The following is a 25,137-nucleotide window of genomic DNA, read 5'->3' as shown; positions in this document are numbered from 1 at the left end:
GGGAAGAAACCAGCAGCGGAGCAAAGCAACAAATAAAAGGTGCGCTCCTTAAAACCCAAGCAGGGTCTGACCTTCCTGGCTCTCTGGCCCACTGTAGCTCTGTACAGCAAATTCGACCAGAGGGAGTCCTGGCTTGGAATTTGGGGGAACTGGTTGGTCACACCAGCTCAAGGGAAGAAGATTCTTGGAAGATCCTCTGTCCGAGTCTGAAGATTCGGACCTGCAGCAGGGCTTCACCAGGCAGTTCAGTCGTAGGGGTTCTCTTCTGTCAGCTCCTTCAGTTCTCTCATTCCAGTGGCGACTCTGCTCTTCCAGACCCAGAGACTTGCTTTTTATGCAGTTTTCCCCCATTCACACAGTCTGGCCGTCAATCACACAGCAGGGTGTCTGTCCCAGCCAGACAGTCACCCAGCCAGTCAAACAGGAGTGACTTTGGTTACCAAGGGAACCCATGGCAGGGGTCCTAAGACTCCTGCCTACCCAGACTTTCAGGTGCCTAAAGGAGGACTTCTGTGCAGAGGCCCGCGAAAAAGACGAACAAAGGAACCAACCCTGGTTTGGCGCATAGAGACAAACGCAAGACTTTTTCAAAAAGAAATGGCGACTAAACCCAGCCGGAATAATAATACAATAAATATGGTCAAGCGGGTTTAAGTTTGAGGCTACCAAGATGGCCTTAAACAATATCACGGTTATTTAAGATGACCGCGGTAGAAAAAATAGGGTAGTTGCCGCTGCCACCAGCCAAGCCTTAATGGAAAGGGAGCAAAACCATGCTCCAAGAGTAACAGACAAAAAGGATAAAAATTAACCCTTTCCAATACTTCATGGAAGATGGGGTGTACTGGGTCTGTGGTTTAAAGAGACTACATGAAGTTAATGTTAACTTTGTCTCCCAGAAGCATGTAGTCAGTCCCAGAAAAACTGTGTGAGAAGTCTATAAGACAACCCTGTGTCACTTCACTGAAGGTGCTGTGTAACGCACATTAAAAAGATGCCTGTGAAGTAGGTGAGGCTCCATAGCCCAAGATCTCGCACAAAGGTAAAACACGCACAGCAAAACACATGGAGTGGGATAAAAGGCTCACTCTTACCAAGTGAGAGAAATCCTAGAAATCCAGCAAAGCTGCTGAGGGGCTCAGTAGGTAAGGGAAATAAGCCATTTATGAGAATTCTCCCTAGCACTGGTTTTCCCCTCAACCTCGAAGTCGCTGCTGCAGCCCACGCAGAGACTGACCACCTTGGGCCTCATTTGGGACACATGCTTCTCGTTGTTCCCCTCGGACAAAATCGCAGCCATCAAGCCACGGCGCACCACCTGACCTCTGCCTGGTGGTACCAACACCTACTGGGTCTCATGGCATTCCTCTTGGCCGTCCCCCACAAGTCTCAGGATGAGGAGGATACAGCTGCACTTGGCAGCATCTTGGAACCAGGAGCGGGGCCATCAGTCAGATCAACGTTCCTCAGTTGCTTTGTCCAGACCTCACATGGTGGTCCAGGGACTGCAACCTGCAATGGTCAAGCTTTTCTGGCAACCTACTCCACACGTCACCATCACCAGACTCTTCTCGGGGGGTGGGGGGGGCCACTCTGGACAACCACTGCGTCCATGGCACCTTGACTTGGCAGGAGTAACTCATCAATTGGCTGGAATTTAAGGCCATCTGGTTGGCGCTACCAGCCTTCCTTCAGGTTATCTAGGGCAAGGTCGTCCTCATTCTACGTCAACAATCAGGGGCTGCACTCGGTTTTAATCTGCATGCAGTATGGAGGGAAGGGGGCGGGACGTATGAGTAATTAAAGTTACCGTAGTGACTAGCGTACTCTTAATCCCCCCTTCCTCCATACGTCCTGCCAGCCTCCCACCTAATTAAACTGGTGTCATTAGGCAATGTTAGTCTTTTGTCCACGCGTCTATGGGAACTGGGGTGTGGCTCCAGAGGGCGGATGTAACGCTCACCTGATTCCCGCAGAGGCGCCGGTCTTGACTGGGTGAATGCCGTATCTTCAAAGGTGATGTGTAACACACGGTTGGCTCTTTGGGCTGGACCTCTGTGCACTGTATGTCTGACTCGAAGAGTAAGATGTCTGCAGATAGAAAATATGGGATTAATGAACTGGGGTTATTGGGTGCCTCTCTCCTCTTCCCTTTCTCTTCTCCTGTAGAACCCCAAAGGTTAACGCCCTCACCTTAGGTAAGTGAACGCCGAGCTCTACATCTGCCTCGGGGCAGGGTGCCGTAACCAGTTTCTTCACTGGATAAGGGTGCAGGCCTCTTGACCTCAGAGGACTGCTGTCCGTCGTTAACTGCACGAACGGTAAGTTCTGGGCACTTCAAATGTCTTAAAAGTCTTTTGTAATATCTCTTGTTTTGCAGGGTTCCGGCGATGGCGGGCTGATGAGAGTTGAGGATCGAACCCGCGTGAGGAATAGAAGCGCCTGGAAGCACGTAAGTAAGCGCTTGTAGCCTGCTTCACGATGCGCACTAACTGTCCCTTTTATCTTGCAGGTACAAGTTCGGAGCTTTAGAGAAGCTGAAGGGTGCTAGAATACCCACTGGATTCGGCGTGGGAAGGAGTAATGGCACGTGAGTAATAAAGTTGCCCAATGTCTTTAAACGCACCTTCTTTTGTCTTTCAGATGCGGGATGCAGCGCCGAAGGCCTCCGGAGCGTGCGAAGAGCTGGTAAGCTTTTGTCTTTCAGATGCCAGAATGCAGTGCGAAGACCTCCGGAGCATGCGAAGAGTAGGTAAGCCTTTGTCTTTCAGATGCCGGAATGCAGCGCGAGGCGTTGGTGACAGCCGATGGACCAGGTAAGAGATGTGCTGCCACTGAAGACGTAGTGCTAACCTGTTCTTTCTTTGTCTTTACAGGTGCTGCTGAAGACTGGATTCCAGGATGGTAAGCCTTTGTTCCCTTAGGCCCAGGATCAGAAGCAGAAGACACGATGAGCGTTCTGCTGCAGAGAATGCAGAATAACGCAAAGCAAGATTCCTCCATCGGGTGTGGTTTAAATAGCCTCCTGTAGTGCTTAAGTGTCTCCTTCCACAGCCACGCCTAGGTCAGAAGAGTTCCAGTGTTCTGAACCTAGGGAGTGGCTCCTGCCCCACCCAACAGGAAAAGTAGTCCCAAACAGAAGAGGATCAGGGGTTCAACTGGCAGGTAAGTAAGCAGCATGGTCTGCTGCAGGTAAGTCCACACAAGCATTATGAGCCCGGCGCTTCCAGCGCTGGGACTGGGCATCTTTATGAGCCTGGTGCCACTGGCGCCAGGACAGGGTCCAAAAGGTCCCAATTGGGACTGGCTGGCACTCGGAACCGGGGTTATGGGTCTGCTTCCAAGGGAGTCGGGCAAGCCCATATCTTTTGGAAGCAGAGATCATGACAGCGGAGTCAGGGCAGCGCTTCAGTCTCCTGTCCCTTGGAAGAGACACCCATGCAGTATGGAGGAAAGGGGACTAAGAGTACGTTAGTCACTACGGTGAATAACTTCTAAATATCCAGCTCACATCCATTAAGTTTAGTAAAGTACTTAGCAAAATTGAGGATGGAGAAATAAAGGTTATATAGTAGACTAGCAACTGTTAACAATTACTTTCCTAGAGGGCTATATGGGGAGTTTGGTTCCCAGCAATACAAGTGGTTACAATTAAAACCTATGAAGGACTCGACATTGCCAAAGCAGTAGTATCAGAAGATGGACTTTTGAGGATCCAGTAAAGGCAAAGTCAAATGGACAGTTTGAGCAGCGGTTATTCAAGCAGTCAGTAGTTAATGAAAATCTAGGAGCTCAAAGGGAGCCTACCCGAGTACACAGGCTGTTTGGACAGCATTTTTGTAAAACCATTCAACTGAGGCACTCTTGGTATAATGCTCTACCACCTGCGTTCGGGGGGAGCGAGGGCGGGGGGGGTCGATGGCGGGAGGGAGGGCGCTGAGGGGGTCGGGAATAAGTACTGTCACATAATATATAACCACAACACTGCTTGATGGTACACAGACCAAAGCATATTTCCTTCTTTGGAAAACCTAACGAATTCTAGGGCAGTAACTCTGAGTAGAACTGTTATCCCTAAATAAGTGAAGCCTATCTACTTTTACAGGAGCTATCGGCAACTTAAAGGCAGGTTTTAACCTAAGACTATTTTTGTGTCTGTCTGAAACAGACCAGGGAAAGCAAAAAACAATGTTTCACTTTATGAATGACTCAGTTATTCTGGGTAGTGAAAACCTAATGGACGTAAAATGGACATGCTAACAGCAAGTCTAGGGAAGCAAGACCCAGTTGGGGAACTTGCACACTCATTTTCTGAAAGAAATAAAGTGAAGCCAACAGCATTACTTTGTTGAAGAGGCACAACCAATTCAGTTAGGTAAAATAACCTTCTCCAGCATGGGGTCTGGCATGAATTCACATGATCATGAATATTCCCTCTGTCTGGCTGGGAATCCTCAGTAAAGAAGAAAAATCAGTTTTTATTTCACTTCTGAACTGTCTTTCTCCTAACAACCAATCGCTGGTCTCTGGGTCGTATTGCCCCAGCCAATGACTGCCCTCCACATAAGCCCCTTGTCAGCCATCTTCAGATTTTTATTGCACCTTCAAGTGTTGGGAGTCCTCGTGCTATAGCTCAAGCTTTTACTGCGTTTAGTGATTATTTTTTTGTTGTATTTTTTAAATATTTGTTTGTATTTTTGTTTTGAGTTCTTATTTTCCGGTCAATCGAGCCTCAAGCGCCATCGATCCATCTTCCGAATAAGGGGGCCCGTTTTTAGATTCTTCTGCATCCCTCAAGGGCGATTTTTCTTAGGGTTTCTTCTTGGAGGATTCCAGAAACTTCTTCAGGCCTACCCCGTGTGGAGATGGCAGAGAAGGAAGACAGCGCGTCTGTTCAGGATTTGTCCAGGATGCGGCCTACCGAACGTTTACTTGGATGATGGGCACTCCGTGTGCCTCTACTGCCTGCATTCCGACCAAACTTACCTGGAGGATGACTGTGCATTTTGCCAGGATATGGTGCCCTGCACCATGAGGGACCAGCGCAGGCGCCTCACCGAGTGGGACCAGGCCAGGGCTACTGCTGCCGGTGGGTTCCAGCAGCATGCCTCCCCCAGCCATAAAGTCTGAGCGGCCTTCGATCTTTGAGGGTGCCCCGGTGACGGGGGCCCAACAGAAGGCCAAGCACCGCAAGTCCGCGGGCACCAGGAGTGACGAGCTCCCTGGCAGCCAGGGCGGGCACAGCATCTCCGGCACCTTCAACCACAATCCACTGCTCCGGTTCAGCGAAAAAGTGTAAGTCGGACCACTCGGGTAAGCTTCTGGAGAAGCCCCGGATGGATGAGTCAGTGAAGGCCAAGGGGAGCACCCCTGCCCCCTCCTGGGTGAAGGCCCCTAGCTCGACCAAGGTCCTGCAAGCCCAGATTCACCCAACAAAGACTTCCATTGAAGGCATGGTGGCGTCCCTAGCTAAGGGTTTGCAGGGTACAGTCCCCAAGGTGAGTTTCCCTGCCTGCCAGAAGGGAATCGGCATTGCAGCCCAATGAGAAGACACCAGAGAAGGTGATGCTATCATCTCTCTGAAACAGTCTCCCCTTGTCGGAAAGGGTGGGGGTGGGGGGGCACAGTGGTCCTGCAGGGCACAGACCTCTCCTCTGAGGAGCCTTCTACTCTAGACCATTTTGGAGAAGAAATTAGTCCAGGCCTACGGGAGGGATCCCGATGGAGACGTCAAGAGTGGTGACGAGACTGACTAGGAGGAGCAGGCTGTGGAGGAGTTGGAGAACCCTACACCGCTGCCTCTCTTCCACTTCCGCCCCCTCAAACAACCTCAACCCCCAGCGGACATTTCAGTGGCCATCCTCCAGGCACTCCTCGGACGATGATGCCCCTTCTGCCGGCAGAGGATCTGGCAGCCCCAGGGACCATCGGGTGTGCCCCTACTAAGAAGAGGAGAGCACACATCCACTGCCTTTTCACCCATCGCTCCCTCCCCAAAGAGGAAGACTGCTGTGTCTTCCAATGTTGGTGTTGGAAGACATTTAGGACGAGGGCCTGTCCCTTATGAAGAGCCCGTCCTCAGCCACGGCCAAGAGGGACTTGTACGAAAATAGGTACATTGTGCCGGACTCTGCACCCAAGTGTTCGAGGTCTCAGCCTTCCCCGGATTCGGTAGTCTTGGCGCCAGCGGGGAAGAAATCCTCTGCCTCGGCTGCGTCAGACTGCACGCCATCCGCCATCCCAGACAGCAAAGGGAAGAAGTTGGATGCCATGGGTCGAGTCATCACATCGGCAGCGGCGAACATCAAGGCGGCCAACGCCCTCGCCATCATGGCACGCTATGACGGTTAGCTCTGGTTCAAGATCACTTCCCTCCAGGACTTCCTACCTGATGACGGGGTGGAAGCGTTGGAGATCCTGCTGGAAGGCGAGGTGGCATTGGTCCATGCCATTAGTCGCCACGGACATTGCCGACACAGGATTCCGCCAAATGGGCAACAGTTTGCCTTTGTCAGCGGGGATGGTTGAAGGCCACCAACTTTCGCCAGGAGGTGCATTCGAGGGTATTGGACATGCCCTTCGGGGATAATTTGTTCGGAAAGACCGCAGACTAGTCCCTTCAGGCTATCAAGGCGGATACTGAGACAGCCGTTCTCTTGGACCTCTGGAGGAAAATCCCAAGGGGTTCCTTTAAGGGCTTTGGCGGAAGCTCATCGTCTTAGTCAACCGTCCCCATTCTTTGGCCCAGGAGGCTTACAGGGCCGCAGCAAGTCCAGAGGGCCCCAAGGCGGCACCTCTGCGGCGAAGCAAGATTGAACCAGCCGTGTCGGCAGGCCCCAACCTCGCACCACGGTGGGAGGCCGGCTGGTGGACTTCGGTCAGCGTGTTGAAGTCCATCTCTGACTGTTGGGTGCTGGACGCTCTGGCCCACGGACACACCCTGGAATTCCAACAAGTGTCCTTGCATACCACCCATGGCCAGGCAGGAAAACCATGTCCCTCAGCTGCTGCTGGAGGTGCGGGCCATGCTGAAGAAAGTTGCAATAGAGCTTGTTCCAAAGGGGCTCCAGAGTTTACTCTGTACTTCCTTGTCAAGAAGACAGGCAGCTGGAGACCCATCCTGGACCGCCATCTGAACAAGTACATGAGATCCCAGAAGTTTCGGATGGTCGCCCTTCAGCATGTGCTAGGACAACTGGAAGAGGGATTTCCTATAGTCGATGGACTTGGAGGATGCCTACTTTGTTTTATTTATATAGCGTGCCTGACCCAGGGGTATCTGGGCGCTTTTCATACATCCCCAGCCACAAGGGACACCGCATGTTTCTGCGCTTCGTGGTTCAAGGGCAACATTATCAGTTCAAGGCCCTGCCCTTTGGGTTGGAGTCGGGACCAACGGTTTTCACCCAAGTGCCTGGCACCAGTGGCGGTGCAGCTGCGTCTACGAGGATCTACATTTACCCCTACCTGGATGACTGGCTCATCCGCACAAAATCAAGGGAGATTGCTGTCGCACACAAGGCAGAAACCATCCCGCTGGTGATTGAGCTGGGGTTCTCGGTGAACTATGCAAAATCTTGCTTGGTGCCATTGCAAAACGCACTTTCTGGGGTCTCGACTAAACAGTGTCATGCCTGGCGTCTCGGAGGGGATGGTAGCGGCCATCCTGGGCAAGGTACAATGGCTGTTGGCCCTGAAGATCGCAAGGGTGCGGTCAATCAAGTCCCTTCTCGGCATGTCCTCATGCATATACCTCATTCGGGTGTACAGGCTGCGGATGCTACCACTGCAAGAGTTCCTCGATGCCCGTTGGATTCAGTTCTCAGGAAACTTCGAGGACAAGAGCTCTCTCGGCAAGGATTTCCGTCGAGTGATACGGTGGTGGGCGAGTCTGCGCACATCCGTCGGCGGGCGCTGACTTCCAGGCCCCACTTCATCGGGAGACTTGTCACAACGGACGCCTCCCTGGAAGGATGGGGCACGCACACGAAGTAAGGGCAAGGAGAAGATTCTGGAGGTGTTCGTAAAGATCTATTTGAATGCTACACTCCCATTTATGCCAGCCCAATGCAGATGCAGTGATTATGACGGTCAAGCAGAGGCTAAGGCGATGGATCGCAGACTTTCTACCTGAGCTCCCTGTGCAGAGCCAGGCTCGGTACAAGGCAGTGCTTGCGGAAGCCAAGATAGTGGCTCGGGACATAATGGAGTCCACGGTGGCTCACAATAATGCATCTGAGTGGGCCGTCTATATTGTGACCGATATGAGGACGACGGCCTAGCTCAGTGCCACTAAGTTCAATCCTGACGTCCAGGAGACCTTTTGAAGGGGAAGGGGGGGGGGGGGGGCGGATCTGTTCATTCAACCAGACTAGGAACCCGATAAGAATAGTTGACTGCAAAATCCTTAACGATAATCACAAAGTCCTTCCCAGGGCATATAGCCAGGCGCTCCAAGGTTGTTCCTTTGGGGGCTTCAGGGCTTGGAGGAGAGATGGCCCAGACAACCGGACAGATCCCCAGGCCAGCACAGGCACAAGCCTTTTTTCCAATTCCACCCCCCCCCCCCCCCCCCCCCCCCCCCCCCAATCACGGTTCCCTGTCATTTCATTGCGGGATGTTTTTCGCTGGTTTTATTTTTACTGCACATTTTTACATTATTTTTGAGGGGTCCCCCTAAACCCAAACATCCACATTCCATATATAATTTTATAAACCCCCCACCCCCCCAGAATTAGATGGGATTTATTTTGTAAAAAAAATTTGCGGTGAAAAAACGTCCCGCGATGAAGGGACGTTATACCCTTATCACCAGCCTCAGAGGGCTAGAAAGCATTATAGCCATCCAGACCCACAAGTCTCCGGTAGGGGGGCAGGCTTGCCCTTCACGCTCACTGCTGGCAGACCTGGTTCTCGGACCCAGGGATCCTCTCCGTAGTTTTATTGGTTGTTTGGTAGAAAGCTGAGCAGCCAGGCTGATCTCAAGAGGGAATGTGAGCTTGTAAAGGTGTTACATAAAAGGTCTACAATGACAAGTACTCATACACCTATACTCAAGATTTCTTGGTAAAACACTTCTTATTTTATTACACAATCATTTATAAAGCATTCACTAAATGAGGTAACCAATAATCACACATTATACTACAATACTGATTATTAAGCAGTTGACCTACCTTGAAGTCTGAGCAAAATGGCATTGAAGTAGGAGCAAAAAGGCATAAGTTAAATCTAATATTAGTTGCTTTAAAACAGTGCAAATAGTTGTTCACCAGAGGAGTTGAGTCAATGCAATAGGTAGGCCAAAGTCAATGGGCTAGTGTCCTGTATAGTAAAAACGGTTCTGGTATTTAAAACGGAAAGGTTTTTGCCACGGTTCTTGGAAGTAGTTCACGGAAGGTTTGTAAGTCGGGTCACACGCTGACTAGGCCTGCAAGTTGCCAAAGTTGCACGAACTTTTTTGAGTTAAGTTCTGTCGGGTTTTCACAGTACCTTATATTGAAGAAAAAGATGCAGCTGAACACTCATGCACTCTGTGGTGATTGGCTGGCTGACTGTCCGGCAAGGACAGCCACCCTGCTGGATCTGTGACAGCTAGACTTGAATGAATGGGAGAGAAATCAATAAAAGGCTAGTCTTTTGGCTTGGAAGTCAGTCGACCACTGGACAAAAGAACCGTAGGAGAGTTTGAGGACACCTGCTGCAACTCCTGGACTGTTGGTTTGCCAGGTGAAGCCCTGCTGCAGTGACTACTTGCCAAGTTTGCATCGACAGAGCAGCCCTGCGCGGACGACCAACTCCCAACTAAGCCACCTGGACACCCATCTCGGAGCTGGTTGAATTTCCTGACAGTTTCTGCAGGAAACTGTAGAGCCAGTTAGAGGGACACCAGATTGTGTGCGTTGCTTGTAAGCTGGCCTAAAGGTTTTGGACGATCCTCCGGACTCCCACAAAGCAGGACTGGCCAAGCCTGACCCACCTCGGATGAGTGCGGGATCTCAGATGTGAGGAAAGTCCACCTTGACAGCCCGGAACAGCGCTTATTGCTATTTGCTGTACCGCAAGGAGCTGAAACGCGTAACAAGTTTGCCAGTTTCCAGCTTTGACCGTGTCAGTGCAGGAGTCCCCAACGTCCTCATCACGACTGAGGTCCAGGAACAGTGAGACCTGCAGAGCTGCACAGGAACAGAAGTTTTCGGCTGCATCTTTTCTTTACCAAAGTACTGTAAAACAAGTCTAAGCTTACCTCTTGCTGTGGAAGTGTTTGTAACTTCTGCAACTCACAAGCCTAATCAGCTTGTGGCCCTACAATTGATTCTTTTCAAAGACTCCTAAGATCTTGTGCAAAGACTTTTCCATTACTTTCCAGAAGTACTTTATCCTATCCAAGACATTTGCCCATTGACTTTGGAATAACTTTTCTAGTGAACTCTAAGTCATTTTTTTTATTTCATTTCGTTTAGGTTTTACAAACTTTTCGAAATTTGACTAGAAGAACACATTGCGTGTGAGACAAAAAAGGAAAAAAACTTGAATACAAAAAAGTAAAATCTTAATAAGACATAGACTATATAAAAAAAATATTTCCAATTCCAGTTAGACTACTACTGAAACTCAGCATATTGGTTCTGTACATTCGTTTTTCAGCTATTCAAGATAGTCCATGGCTCTACTTATTTAATATTCTATTCACTCTTGTGTTTTTGCATTCCTTCACTTTCTTCTATCGATCGATAACATCTCTATGGCGGCTCCACGTCAGCTGATTCTATTGGATTGGTCTCTAAACATAAAGTAATTGCCCTGCTTAGGGATATTTGTAATTTCTTGTGTTCTAATAATCTTTGCCTTTTACCAACTTTTTGTGTTCTGAATGCCAACCGTAAGATATTAATGTCCCCTGCACCCTTGTTACTGAAGTCACCTGTGGGTGTAGGTTGTCTGTGGGCCATCCCAAAAGGGTCTTGTCTGATTCAGAAACTCGGTACAGTTATGAACTATATTTGTGTTACTATTCTATTGCTCCCTTCTGAGTAAGGCTTTATAACTGACTGATTATTAATTGTTTATGCAAGAAACCTTGCGTGCAAAAGTTCATTTGAATACCTGGAACTGAATATTTGTAGCTCCACTACAGCTCACATTTCCCCTCTTGAGATAAGCCTGGCTGCTCAACTCGCTACCAAAACTGTAGCTTATACCAAAGGTTGGGTTGCCTATACCTGTAGTCCTAGTTGCTTGTAGCGTTCCCAGAGGGTACTGCATTCAAACTTTGCCTAACAGACGCTGGTGGCTTCAGAGCCTTGACAGAACTCGCCCCGCATTTTTACCTCTTCACCTAAATGAGTGCTACCAACATTATCGGACCCAATGGATGATGCTCAGAGGGTATTGCACTGTCTGGATGTGAGGCACGCGCTGATACTACCTGTACAGGACCAATAGCTTCTGCAAATCAGATGCCCTGTCACCTTTGGTGGGTCAAACCCTGGCTGTCAAGCCTCCAAGGCTTCCATAGCAAGGTGGATGGTTCCAGCCATCAAGCAGGTGTACGAGGCACAGCACGAACCTCTTCCAGCAAATATGCATGCCCACACAATCCAAGCTAAAGCCAAATTGGTTGCTTTCCAGAGGTACGTCCCATGGCAGATTAGCAGCAAGGCGGCTACACGGGTCTTGGGGAGTATTCTTATAAATGTGCTAATTCCCTCCACCTTGGAGACCCCCAGCAACTTTGCTGGATTTTGAGGGCTTGGTTTTTTTTTTTTGTTTTACCTGGAGTGACCCTTTTTCCCCACTCATGTGCTTTGAAATGTTTTATTCTTGTTTCTTTTGGTTATGGAGTCTAACCAACTCCATCGGCATCTTTTTATTTGTGTCACACTGCACCCTTAGTGCAGTGACACGGGGGAACCCGTTTTAGGCTTTCCCAAGTTTTATATACCTTGTCTGGGATAAACTGTTTCCCAGAGTAAGTAAAGTGAAATTGACTTTACTGGTCTTTTAAATTCCTAGACCGAGCACACCCTATTTTACAATGGTGCTGGAGGGGTTACTTAGTATCCACTGTGTCTAGATACTCGTGTAGCTGTTAAATGCTACCCTTTCCTCTCAATGGCTGGTAGTGTTTACAACGAACTACCATGGTTTTTCCTTGAGCGCCGGTAGCATTAAAATTGCGGGAGCCATGTTTTTCAAGATGTCGTCTGAGCCCCCTCTGTAAAAACAGGTCCCTGTCTTTTTTCGACCTTTCTTTGTGGAAAGGTCCTTCTAGAGTTTTGATCCGTGCGCCATACCAGGTTTGGTCCCTTTGTTCATTCGCATTTGTGGGTGAAGACTGCCTCTGGCGCCCGAGTGTCTGTGGTGGGCAGGAAGTGAGGGAGGTGCCCGAAACTCCCTGTGCTTAGTCTCCTAGAAGACCCAAATGGTGATTGGCTTACTGGGCTGCAAGGACAGCCACCCTGCTGGATGAGCGACAGCTATGCTGGATTGAATGGGAGAGAACTGAATAAAAGGAGTCTTTTGGCTTGGAAGGCAGAGTTGACCACTGGACGAAGGAACCAAAGAAGAGTTTGAAGAGGATGCCTGTTGCAACTGTTGGTTTGCCCGGTGAAGCCCTGCTGCAGGTCCAAATCGCCAAGTTCGCCTCGATGGAGAAGCCCCTACAACGATGACTTCTCCCTTTTGAGTTGGTGGCACCAATCAACTCTCCGCTAAGCCACCTAGATACCCATTTCAGAGCTGGTTGAATTTCCTCAGTTGCTGCAGGAAACCTTACAACCAGGGAGAGGGACACCAGTTAGTGTGCGTTACAGCCACCGGAATTGAAGTTTGCCAAGTGCCAACTTTTTGACCAATCGCAGTGCAGGAGTGCCCAGACGTTTTTCCCCTCTTGTCCCCACGACTGAGGCTCAAGAACAGCATCTTTTTTTTTTATTTGCTGTGATATCCAGACACAGTACTTGGCTCTCGCAGTGAAAGTGCTTGAAACTTTTGCAACTCACAGGCCTGAGCTTGTGACCCAATATGATTATTCTTTTTACAAACTACTTCCAAGAACTGGTGCAGAGACTTTAATGTTTACTTACCAGAACTTCTTTATCCTATGCAAGACTTTAGCCCATTGACTTTGGACTAGCCTATTGAATTGACTCTTCTGGTGAGTACATGCACTGTCTAAGAACAATCGTAACCTTTCATGTTCTAATAATCTTTGCCTTTTACTCCTCTTGAAAATTATTCTGAAATAGTATTGAAGTTTCTGAGGCTTGTGGAATCTGCTTAGATCACATGCTGTGCATAGGCCGACATCTAGTGGAAGCTGCGGTGGGCGTCAACACAGGGCGTGCCAGTAATACTATTCCCTACTGTGGCGTGCCTAGGACCCTCAGATTGTTTTTTTCCCCGCCATACTTGTTGGAAGCATTCCGCGGAGTTCCCTGGCTTTTAGCCATAATTTTGCAAATGGCATATTTCCCTGTTTCTTCCATTCCCACGTCGAGTCACCGAATTTTGAAGCTCGACGCCAGCCCGGAGAGGAAAACCGTCGAGAGCTGCACAGTCGGACTTTGGGCCTCGGAAGGCCTCTGGCCTAGGCCCAGGCCTTGGAAGTCCTCTGCCCTTCAAGTAGGGAGAGTGGGGGGGTGGTACATACTCTACACTCATATATTTATATATATATTCCTACACACACTAGCCTGCTGCCACAGGGTGCGTATGGAGGGTACCCCTTTCCAATTTTGCCACAAGTGCAACCGCAAGTACCCTTGGGTTGATAGACACGCCACCTGTAACCTCTGCTTACCGAGGGACCACCCTGAGGCAAACTGCATGTAGCCGGTTAAAGGCTAAGACACTAAAGGACCGTTTGACCAAACGTTGGGCCCACCACGCCAGGCAACGAGAGGCCATGGAAGCAGAGGGCTCCTTCAGTGATGGCAGCAACGCCGTACTATCGGACGTCGAGGGCAACGTGGCGTCGAAAGACAGCCAAGCGCAAGTCCCTGACCTCGGAAGGTTGTCTGGCAGGGCAGCTATGGGGAGCACACCCAGTGACGCAAGCTCGACCCACACCACTTCCACTAAACACTCGAGGTCCAACCGAGACTCGACGCGCGTGTTGAGTTCTTGGAAAGAGGCACGCGGAGAACGCTCCAATTTCCTCTGGGCGTGCTCGGTCAAGATCGCTGCAATGACACAGGCAACATCCACTGTTGCCAAGAATGTCTCACTCACCAAAGTAATGGAGGTACGATCGTTGGAAGACTAAGCTGACCTCCATCCCCAGGCTGCACTCCAGGAGTCGGCGTCAGCAGACCGCTCAACGGCGGTTCCCGACGTCCTCACTCTAAGGAAAGGGACACTATCCTGAATCTCGAGGCCAGACGTCGAAAACCTCTGAGGTGAAAACACCAGGGAAGCACTCTTCCACTCAGGGGAGGGGGGAAAACAGCAGAAGAAACCTTCTCAGCCTTCTACACCTCTTCTACATAAAGACAGTGCTAAGTCTTCTGATAAACAGCTAGCCAAGACCCCTGCACAAGCCCATCGGTCCAGTCAGGTCATAGCAGGGAAACACTCCCAGGAAAGGGTAATCCCCAGCTCCAAAGAATGGTCCAGTGAGGATATAGACCATTATGTCGAATGTCATCCCTAGCGGACTTCTATGCCAAGAACCCAGATCACTTCCTCTCCTATACCCCTGACGGGGCTACTCCATCAGGGTCTAGGGACCCGCTACCCCCCCTGGTAAGAAACCTCAAGTTGAGGCACCAACGCAAGGTCTGTCTTCTGACCCATTCTACATACAGCCATACACTCGGAATCCACTACAAGATGAGATCCAGAATTGGTAACATTGGACGATCAAACTGGGGTGGACTACTATGGGGATGACTAGGACCAAGAGGAAGATGACCCAGAAGTCTAGAGTAGACTCACCGGTAGGCAAAGAACCTCAGGTTACCGACTCTCCAGTCAACAACCAACCTCTCCTAAATGTGGTTTTGTCTAGAGCAGCTGAACACTTCCGCATAGACACCAGGGAGCACAGGAGTAGAGGGACTTCGCCGAGGAACTAGTAGGAGAAAAGAGCCATTGCCCAGGCCATCCCTATTCTCAAGTCTGTACAAAGGAGAATTGATCCTTCCCTTATCAATCCTAACCTCACCAGGGCGGTTAACCCCAGAATCGAAAAATTGTACAGGGCAGCCCAATCAGACCCGCTTTACATAAAGGGGAAACTGATACCTGACTCCCTGGTAGTGACCAATACGCGGAAGAGGGCAGGAACGCCCCTATCTTCGTCTGAGGCTGCCCCCGACAAAGAGCAAGATCTATGGGTTGGGAAGGAAGGTAGACTTCACTTCCGCCTACCAGGCAAGGATTGCCAACTCCACCACTCTGCTCGCTAGTTACAACTGCCACCAGTGGGAGCAAGTTGCTGCACTTAACGACTCTGCACCGGAACCTTGCGTTGGAGGGGAGAGCAGGGTCCCGTTGCATCCTTAAGGCAACCTTTGATGCCACGTATAACGCTGGCAGGCTAATGGCAGAGAGCACAAGAGGCGTGCGTGGTTAAGACAGTCGCGGTTTAAACCCGAGACACAAGCATCCTTAATCGACATGCCGGTGGAGCCTAATCTGTTTGGCAAGACGGTAGAGGACACATTCAAAAATGCCAAAGACGAGTATGAGACTCTGAAATCCCTGGGACAGTTAACCAACAAGCCCCCCTAATCAAAGAGGGAATGGCAATTTTTGTCGCCCACGCGACCAAAATTCAGAAGCTCCAACTATTTTCAGGGGCTGGGTACATCATGGGGTAATAACCAGCGGTCTACCCAAAGTTGTAACCGGAGAAAGCAAAAGGGCCGTGGTAAGGGAAGGGGCAGCTCCAGCAGAGGCGGCACGCCTCCTGCAAAAGTGACACCGAGATCAGGGTCCCTTCACACGCATCTCCAGTAGGGGGACGGATTACCAATTTCACCCAAGCATGGGAAGGGATCACCTCAGACAGATGGGTGCTGTCCAGTGTCCACAGGATACTGCATAGAACTGCTTGAGCATCCCCGAAACCACCCCACTGACAAAGTACATTCCTTGGACCACCAGAAGATCCTCCTCGAGGAGATTGTCTATCTTCTAGAAAAGGCCGCGATAGAACTCGTCACGGGTAAACCAGGGTACTTACTTCCTTGTGCCAAAAAAAATCTAACTATGCGCCCAGTCTTAGACTTACGCCCTGCAAACAAGTATGTCAAGCCCCAAAAGTTTTGCATGACTACTCTCCAAGAAGTAATCCCCCTCCTAAAAAAAAAAGGGGCAACATCGGACATGAAAGATGCCTATTTTCATATTTCCATGTTCCCAGCGCACAGAAGATTCTTGCACTTCAAGGTGGACAGTCAGCACTACCAGTTCAAGGTGCTGCCCTTCGGTATAGCCTCGGCTCCAAGGGTATTCAGCGAGGTTCTGGCGGTGGTGGCGGCACACCTACGCAGGGAGGCAATCCCAGTCTACCCTTACCTGGACAACTGGCTCATCACGGGGGAGACCCCAGCAATTTCCAGTTCATTCAAAGAATGATCGACCTCCTCTTCGAATTGGGTTTCTCCATAAACGAGAAAAATAAAGCCTGGTGACATGCACCTCCAACAGTTCCTAGGAGCTGTACTAAACACTGAAGAGGGGTTGGCCTTTCCATCAGAGGAAAGAATTAGGACTACTGCAGATTGCTCTGTCCGGTAGCCAGATAACGGTGCACAAAGCGATGCGTTTGCTGGGCATGATGGCATCATGTATTTACCTGGTCACCCACGCGTGCCTGCGCCCCATGCAATAATGGCTGGCGAAACAGTGGTCTCAGGCAAGTGGTCAGTGGGAAGATCTAGTGGTCGTTTCGCCAACACTGGTACTAAGTCTTCGCTGGTGGACAAGAGAACCTGTGAAAGGGAAACCCTTTTACAATCGAGAGGTACAGGCTGTAGTCACAACGCACGCATCCCTGTCAGTGTGGGGAGCACACCTCCTTCACCACACAGCTCAGGGTCTCTGGTCTCACACAGTGGCCAAGAATCATATCTGCTAGAGCTTCTGGCAGTATTCAGAGCGCTTTGAGTGTTCAAGCCCCACCTGTTAAACCTGTCGGTGCAGATCTTAAACGACAGCACAACAGTGATCTACCTAAACAAGCAGGGAGGGACTTTGTCGCCAAATCTGTCCAAGCTAGCCCAAATAATTTGGATATGGGCACTCAGACGGAACATTTACCTGTCATCTTAACATGTTCCAGGGGATCTCAATTCTCTAGCAGATGCCTTGAGCAGAGATCCTCTCCCAAGAGAACACGAGTGGTCTCTACACAGAAAAGTCGTAGAAGACCTCTTCTAACAGTGGGGTTTCCCCACTATAGACCTATTCGCCACAAGCGAAAACAGACAATGGCCAGACTTTGCATCCAGGTTTCCCCAGCCAGGCTCCAAGGGGAACGCCCTGTGGACAAACTGGTCAGGGATGTTTGCTTACGCTTTTCCACCAACTCCTCTGATGAAGGTGGTCAACAAGATGCACAGGGAATCGATGACGCTCATCCTAGTTGCTCCCATGTGGGCGAGACAACCATGGTTCCCACACCTGCGCAGGCTAGCAACGTGCGAACCAATAGGACTCCCGTGCTGGTACAACCTACTATCCCAGCACCAAGGTCAAACAGTGCATCCTCAACCCAGCTCAAAGAACTTGGCTTCATGGCTCCTGAAGTCAGTTTGGACACCAACTTACCACAGAGGTGCATGGACCTCCTAAAGGAATCTAGGAAGCCCAACACTAGGCACTGTTTTGACAAATGGAAAAGATTTGTTATCTGGTGCCAGAATAAGCAAATCAACCCAGTTGATTGCACTCCTTCCACTATTGTCACCTACATGCTCCACCTGCTGGACGCAGGGTTATTTAATTCACTAAAAGTAAACTGGCAGCTCTGTCAGCATACACCATCTCCCATAACGTATCGTGGTGGAAAGTAACAGTGGTTAAAGCCTTTATGGAAGGGGTAAAGAGACTCAACCCTCCAATTTCGAACCCACCACCAGGATGGGACCTTAATGTGGTGCTGGCTAAACTTATGGGCCCCCCATTCGAGCCCATGCATAAAAGCAGTCTCAAACACCTGACATATAAAACTGCCTTCTTAGTAGCCATTACAGCGATGAGAAGGGTCAGTGAAATTCAGGCTCTGTCAGTGCAGGATCCTTTCTTTACTGTTCATAAAGATAAACTGGTTTTACGAACGCACCCCAGGTTTTCACTTAAGTTTAGTTCTAAATTCCACGTTAACCGGTCCATTGAGCTTCCAGCTTTCTTCCAAGAACCCCAAAGCTCTGCTGAGGTGAAACTACACACCCTAGATGTGCGTAGAGCGGCCCTATGCTATGTAGACAAGACCAGGCCGCTAAGGAAAACAGACCAACTGTTTGTCTCTGTAGCTACAAGCAGAGAGGGAGATTGCGTCTCTAAAGGTGCCATCTCTAAGTGGATTATAAATTGTATCCAGCGGTGTTACTCCCTTTCTGAAAAAACTCTGCCTTTCACGCCAAGAACCCACTCTACAAGAAGCATTGGGGCCACTCTGGCTTTCATTGCAAATGTGAATAGAGCTCCAAGTAGCTGCTTTGCAAATGGTGTCAAGGGGTACTTTTACTCGGCACTACTGCATTGACACTCATTCCAAGACAGATACTCAAGTGGGACAAGCAGTTCTAAGACATTTATTTGCTCATGACCCTTCTCACATCCCACCTCCTTCAGGTACTGCTCGCTAATCTATGCACAGCATGTGATCTAAGCAGATTCCACAAGCCTCAGAAGGGATATATTACTCACCGTAATCGTATTTCTGATGCTTGTATCTGCTTAGGTTCACATGCGACCCACCCTTCTTCCCATCTGAGAGAATGCGCATGGATGCTTGTAGTCTTATCTTTCTATCTGCTTGGATAATCTGTACTCGCGCTACTCCTCATGCTACCGCATGTCAGAAAAAATACAATCTGAGGGTCTGAGACGCGTGAGGGATCATGGGTACAGTGGACGTCACACTATGGATAGTATTACTGGCACGCCCTGTGTCGACGCCCTATTTTGATTTTCGAAAAACAAACTGTAATACTATGCAGCTTCCACTAGATGTCGGCCTATGCACAGCATGTGAATCTAAGCAGATACAAGCATCAGAAATAAGATTACGGTGAGTACTCGATCCCATACTTGTGTGTGATTATATTGCCTCCTTAACGTTTTATAACTGACAGATAAATTAAGTATTTATCAAAGAAACCTTCAGTGTAAGAGTTTACTTGAACACTTGTGATTGTAGACCTCTAACATCAATGCTGCTCACATTCCCCTCTTGATAGGCCTGGCTGCTCAGCTACCAAAACTGTGTAGTACAGACTTGTATCAAAGGTTGGTTTGCTTACACCTGTAGTCCTAGTTGTTTGCAGTGGTCCCAAGGTACTGCATACAAACTTTGCCTAACAATGGGCTACGCCCTCTCCCTTCTGCAAGCACTACTGCTTGGGTGCCGACTGCAGGTCTGATGCAGTATTTGGTCAGGCAGTGTTAAGGAACTTGTTTTCTTAAGAGAGCACATCTCCGCACTGGGGCTACATTCAGTTGTACTCTCCCATACAGTATCGAGGAAAGGGAACGGGATGTAGGAGTAATTACAAATTACTCACTGTAGTGACTAACCTACTCCTAGTCCATAGTCTCCTTTCCTCCATAAGTCCCACCTTTCTCCCTAATAAAACTGGTGTCCTTGAGCAATGTTAATATTGTCAACGCATCAATGGGGACTGGAGTGGCGCCGGTGGGCAGAGTCAAGCGAGCACATGCTCCCAGGGCCGTGCCCCAGTGCGCATCTAAATTTAAAGTGGAAGATTTTTCTGGTGAAAAAGGTTCTGTAGGGACGCCCGTACAGTATGGCGGAAAGGGGACTGGGGACTGTGGACGTAACTGTATTACGGTATACCGTTAAAGATACCGTGAACCAATGAATTGAACAATAATAACCGTCACATTGTTTATACCGGTATACCGTTCATACCGTTAAGTGTGCTTTTCAATCTGATTTGGAAAGGCTGCAGTAAGCAAGTGCTGCGCAGTCTTGGCCTTGCACTGTTGGATGTGCCGTCTGCCAAGTAGTTTCAGTTTGAGCAATTTTTAATGCCATTCCATAAACCACACTTCCTGACACAAAATCAATATGTTAGCAATAGGAAGAATAAATACAGTGCCAATGAGGAAAAGGGTTTGCTTTTTTTTATTTACATTTTTTTTTAAAGCGCTCACACCCACCCGCAGTCATCGCGGCGCTGTTAAAGAAATTGTTTTTGTTTATTTAGTTGTGTAATTGTGTCTTAGTTGCCTATTTATAACACTGTTAAACACCCAGAGGTTTCTAAACACGGACCCGGGGATTGAACATGTGTTGCTGCTAGTGTTGTTTTGCTTCCAAGGTGCACACGTTGCCGCTGAGCTATCCTCCCGGGACTTTGGGTTGGCGGCTTTGGGGTTTATATATTTATAATGGATAATGTTTTCTAAACATATGACAATGGGGGATTTCCCTGGTTCTATCATTGAATTTACATATAATAAGTCACACTGCGAAATTTACTCATCTCTGTGGGTATTCCCTGCTGCCATACCAAAGGGTAACATGTCCGTGATTACTGAACACCTTTTGGTCCGGAAGTAAACTAAAGGCTGTGACAAAGAGAGAGTGCGTGTGCATGCGCACAAGCATATACTACCATCAGACTCCATTGATCTGTGGCATGCAGGTTATCAAGATGGCAACATATTAATCTTCACCAGTAGCCAGTGGGGGAGCTAAAAGCCTAAATGACCACTTAAGAAAAGCTATTCAGTTTGCTTTGCCAGTCGAAGCAGGGCCCCCCCCCCCCCTCCTTCTCCACACGTGTGTTTGCGTTTGGTGGAAGCAAGGGGTGGCATTTCAATGGAAAGTATGTTGAAAAGCCCAAATCTGCCTTGAGTGCCTCCGTTTTGTTTGTGATGAATAATCTGACAATTTATGACCTTTTAGAAAATATTTAAGAACTCCACCTGCTATACCGCGATAACCATGATATACCGTCATTTGGCAAGAAGGTTATTGTACCGTCATAAAACTAATACCGTGACACCCCTACTGTGGACTAGGAGTATGTTGGTCACTACAGTGAGTAACTTATCATTTTGAAATGAAAGGGAAGGTAGCCACTTGTGCCATGCGGGAAGGCCTTCATTGGCCTTAAAGAATCCCTAGGTAAAGCCTGTGATTTGAGTGCACCTGATTGGAAGAGACCTGTCTGAGTGTGGGGTGGGGGGAGGATGGGGTGGTAAGTTTTAATAGTACATACCTGAACCCCTAACTCCTGTTTAAATATTTTGAAATGTTTAGAAACTTTTGTAATAGTTTGGCTTTGCCATTTGACCCTAGAAGCCCTACACAAGGCCCCATACATTTTGGAATTGACTTTAGAGTTGCATCTCTGTGAAGTTGTAGTGCTGCATACTAATACTATGCTTCCTTTGCATGGATTTGTTTGCCCTATTCAATGATTGTATATATGTACTTTTTTTATTTAGGCTTGTGACATTACATGCTATTTTTTTTTTGGTCTTGTATGGCTATAAATAAAATAATGTATAACCGTTTGCCCCAGTGTAATCCTTGACTTTTCACTGTGTAGTCATTGAGGGCTGCTTACCAGGCTGTGCCCTCCTGAGACTTGGCCTTTATCACGGTTTACTTTCTACACATCTGTTTTACTTTCCCCTGTCTGGATTCTTCACAGGTTGTAAATATCAAATTTACACCAAATATTGGGGAGCAGCAGTAAAGGGCAAATATCATCTTTTGTGCCCATTACCTCCACTATTATCGTGTGGGGGGGGGTACATAAACAGGCCGTGGGGTGTGCCTGAATGTAGGGGGTTGATTGCTGTCCGTCCCCCTGCTGGTGAAGTTTTCGGATTTCTGATGCCTGTTGCTTCTGCCTATTCTGTATGGGAGATTAAGTTTGGAAGGAGAATCCGTTAAAGAAAACTACAAGGGATAAGTAATTTCATTTCTAGTTGTAGGTTTCTTTCTCCATTATTAATTCAGGACTAGGTCCCAAACTAAAGGAAAGACAGGTGTGGGTGGGCTTATCTGTCTGACGAGTCTAGTTGCGAGCTCCTGAAATGGCTTATATCTGTCTGACGAGTCTAGTTGTGAGCTCTGGAAATGACTACTAAGTGATGTTTCCCTCTCCTCAGATACTTGCACGTGACTTTCTGGATGAGTACATTTTTTTGGCTGTTGGCAGAGTGGGTTCCACTTCGGAGAACATTACTCAAAAGGTTGTGTGGGTCGAAGAGTCGGACAAACGATCTTTTTTGCTTGATCTTCTCAACGCAACAGGTAATTACTAAATCTGTAACATGTCTCCAACACTTCATAGACCAGTTTGTTGATATGTGGGTGTGAATGCTGTTTAAGCTTCTTGCATTTCTTATTTTTAATTGCTTTTGACTGTCATTGGTGTGTACGAAAGCATCTTAGTTTGAATAATCCTGCCTCCAATTTACTCCTAAATATCCCTCCCCCACCGCATGTGATGGCGCCCTTTTGAAGGGGACAAGACCAGCATGAGGAGATGCAGCTTTAAAATACAATCATATAAGTGGCAGTATGCCTGCTTAGATATCCTTGCCTCTGTACCAGTTAGCCCTCCTTTCACTCCATTTCGTAGCCCCCATTATGTTTTGATGTCTGAGTTTTGAATTTGCTTTACTCCGAGCCAGGCTTAATCCAGATATTAACAGTGTGGCTCAGTTTTGTGCTCTGCCTTAAGAATCCTTGATACCTAATGCAGGGAGTAACTCTCAGACTCCCCTGTCATGTGGCATGTTGGGAAAGCGTTCTCTTTATCCTTCCATTTCTATGGACCCCCAAACGTTTTTCTATCTGACCTGCTCTTTTTGCGGTGCAGTGGAGCTATAAGCTTTACTACACTGGCTTGCTCATCTGTCATGGGGAAACTGACATGTCCTTCAAGCTGTCAGTACTGGGAAACGTGATGCTTGTGGGTCTGCTTAGAATCTCATGCTGTACATAGTCTGACGGCTAGTGGTAATCTGTGCATTGCATCTTTTTTCAAAGATCGAAAGGGATGTCAACAGTGGGGTGACTGTAACACTATTCCTTACGTGAAGCATAGTGTACCCAAAATGCCTCGCACGTAGAGGTGCCACCAGATTTTTTTTTTTCCGCCAACCTAGTTGATCGCTTATGTGGAGCTCGTAAGTTTATATTGCTTTATTCCCATGGCCTACAGTCGTTTAGTCCACTTGCCTTTTTGAAGGCTGGATCGTGGGTTTCCTGCCGCCTCTGACTAAATCTACAACTGTTCAGCAGCTGACCGCGTGGCCTCGGCCCTCAGGCCTGGCCTTTACAGTAGGGAGAGCAAGTCCCAGTTTCTTTCTGAGAAAGCATTTCCTTCACTCCTTTTTCTGCTCGGTCTGGCTGCCGCTAACCTTTGCTATGGAGAGGACTCCCTGACCGTCTTGTAACAGCAAATTACCCTGGAAAGACCTGCATCGCCGATGCAATAAGTGTCTTCCTCGTGACCGTGAGGAGCGCTCTGGTGAGGTATGTAAACGCTTTTGGCCTTAAATGCTGAAAGACAAGCAGACTAAGCGCTGGGCAGCTTACACTATGCAGTCTGAAAGCCTTTCCGCGCCAGTGCTCGGATGAGGAATCCGTTGACAGCCATGGCTCTGATTCGAAAGCCATCGACCTTTCTGCAGAGCCTATGTGCTCCGAAGTGCCTGTCCCCAGCCCAGATAGGCAGGCCTTCGGCACTTATGGGAAAGTCGCACCCTGGTGATGAGGGCACCCACGACCACATGTACTTAAGCACACAACCCCCAAGGCCTCTTCTTGGTTGCCGAAGTCCTCAACGCCCGTAGGCCTACTGAAAATTTTGACTACCTTCTAAACCTCCCGGTTAGGTGCCTTCCCCGCAACATGTGAATGGGTAAAACTCCTTCTGGAACGTGCAGTCCTATTTAAAAGTGCACTGCTGTTGAAATGCCAAAGGACTGTCACCGGCAGCGCTGTCTGGTGCACCAAAACACTGTACGCCATCAGTACAGCTACCAAGCTTTGCAAGAAGCTTTTGGATAGCCTTTCGGCGGCTGGGGAAAAAGGTATGGCAGAACAAGTCAAAGTCCACAGCGCTTGTACACTGAAGAAAATAGGGAAGCACTAAAGCTGCAGGTGGCTGAGGGGTGTGGGAGCACTGCCAGATGCCACCCACAGTTAAGAACCTCAATGAACATACAGTTCTCAGTCTCACTGCGCTGAACAGTGCAATAGTGACAGGTGTTCCAAGTAATTCGAAGGATGGATTTCTCATGGGTCTGGGCTTACTTTCATTTAGTTCAGCAGCATTGCAGAGTTCCGCAAATTGCGAAGCAGTGAGTGCATCTGGCACTGGCCACGATATACTTGGTTAGGCTAGCGCTTGAAACTTTCAGCCTCAGATGAAGAGTCGGTGATGACTTGAAACACGGGTCAGGCTACTTCGTTATTAAACTCATTGGACTCTGTAGTCAATGAACACAGACAGTTCAGTCTCACTGCAAAGGTACCCACTTTCCCCAAGAGGACTATTCTGAGGCCCCCAGCCTCTTTCTAAGGCCTTACATAAGGGTTCATCCCCTTTTAGGCAGCCCTTCCCACCCCCTGGCCCTTTCCATTCCTCGGAATTGACTAAGAGGTTTGAACAGTGTATGGCTAAGATGGCTGAGTTAATAAGACTTTTCAGACCAGTATGACAGGGCCTTGAGGAGACCAAGGGAAGTGGACTCTTTGCCCCGTCCCCTCTACATTTCAGAAATGTCCCTCACTTGGCCAATTTTCCCCTTTGGAGCAACCACAGGGACACAACATCTTTGACGGTCCCGATAACCCAACCCAGATTTCCTATGAAGGGTTTCATCTTTATGATCAAAACCCAGTCTAACAAGACCCAGACTGGGGACTTTCTGGAATGGGGGCCAAGGTGGAAGCAGCTTGAACCC

At 48.7% G+C, this 25,137-nt stretch overlaps 1 protein-coding gene across 6 annotated transcripts in view; it reads left to right on the top strand.

Moving 5' to 3' along the window:
- The window catches only part of DDX3X (DEAD-box helicase 3 X-linked), a 466,925-nt gene that overhangs the window by 352,809 nt on the left and 88,979 nt on the right, over positions 1-25,137 (top strand). For all 6 annotated transcript variants that reach the window (XM_069636525.1, XM_069636523.1, XM_069636524.1 and 3 more), the window contains one exon: positions 22,327-22,471. In XM_069636525.1, coding sequence (XP_069492626.1) covers positions 22,327-22,471 — 145 coding nt within the window. The remainder of the gene's footprint in view (positions 1-22,326; positions 22,472-25,137) is intronic.

Source organism: Ambystoma mexicanum, chromosome 7p, assembly GCF_040938575.1.
Source record: "Ambystoma mexicanum isolate Mex_15411 chromosome 7p, UKY_AmexF1_1, whole genome shotgun sequence".
Classification (NCBI taxonomy): domain Eukaryota; kingdom Metazoa; phylum Chordata; class Amphibia; order Caudata; family Ambystomatidae; genus Ambystoma; species Ambystoma mexicanum.
Note: the sequence above shows the minus strand (reverse complement) of the source record. Positions and strands in the feature narration are given on the sequence as shown.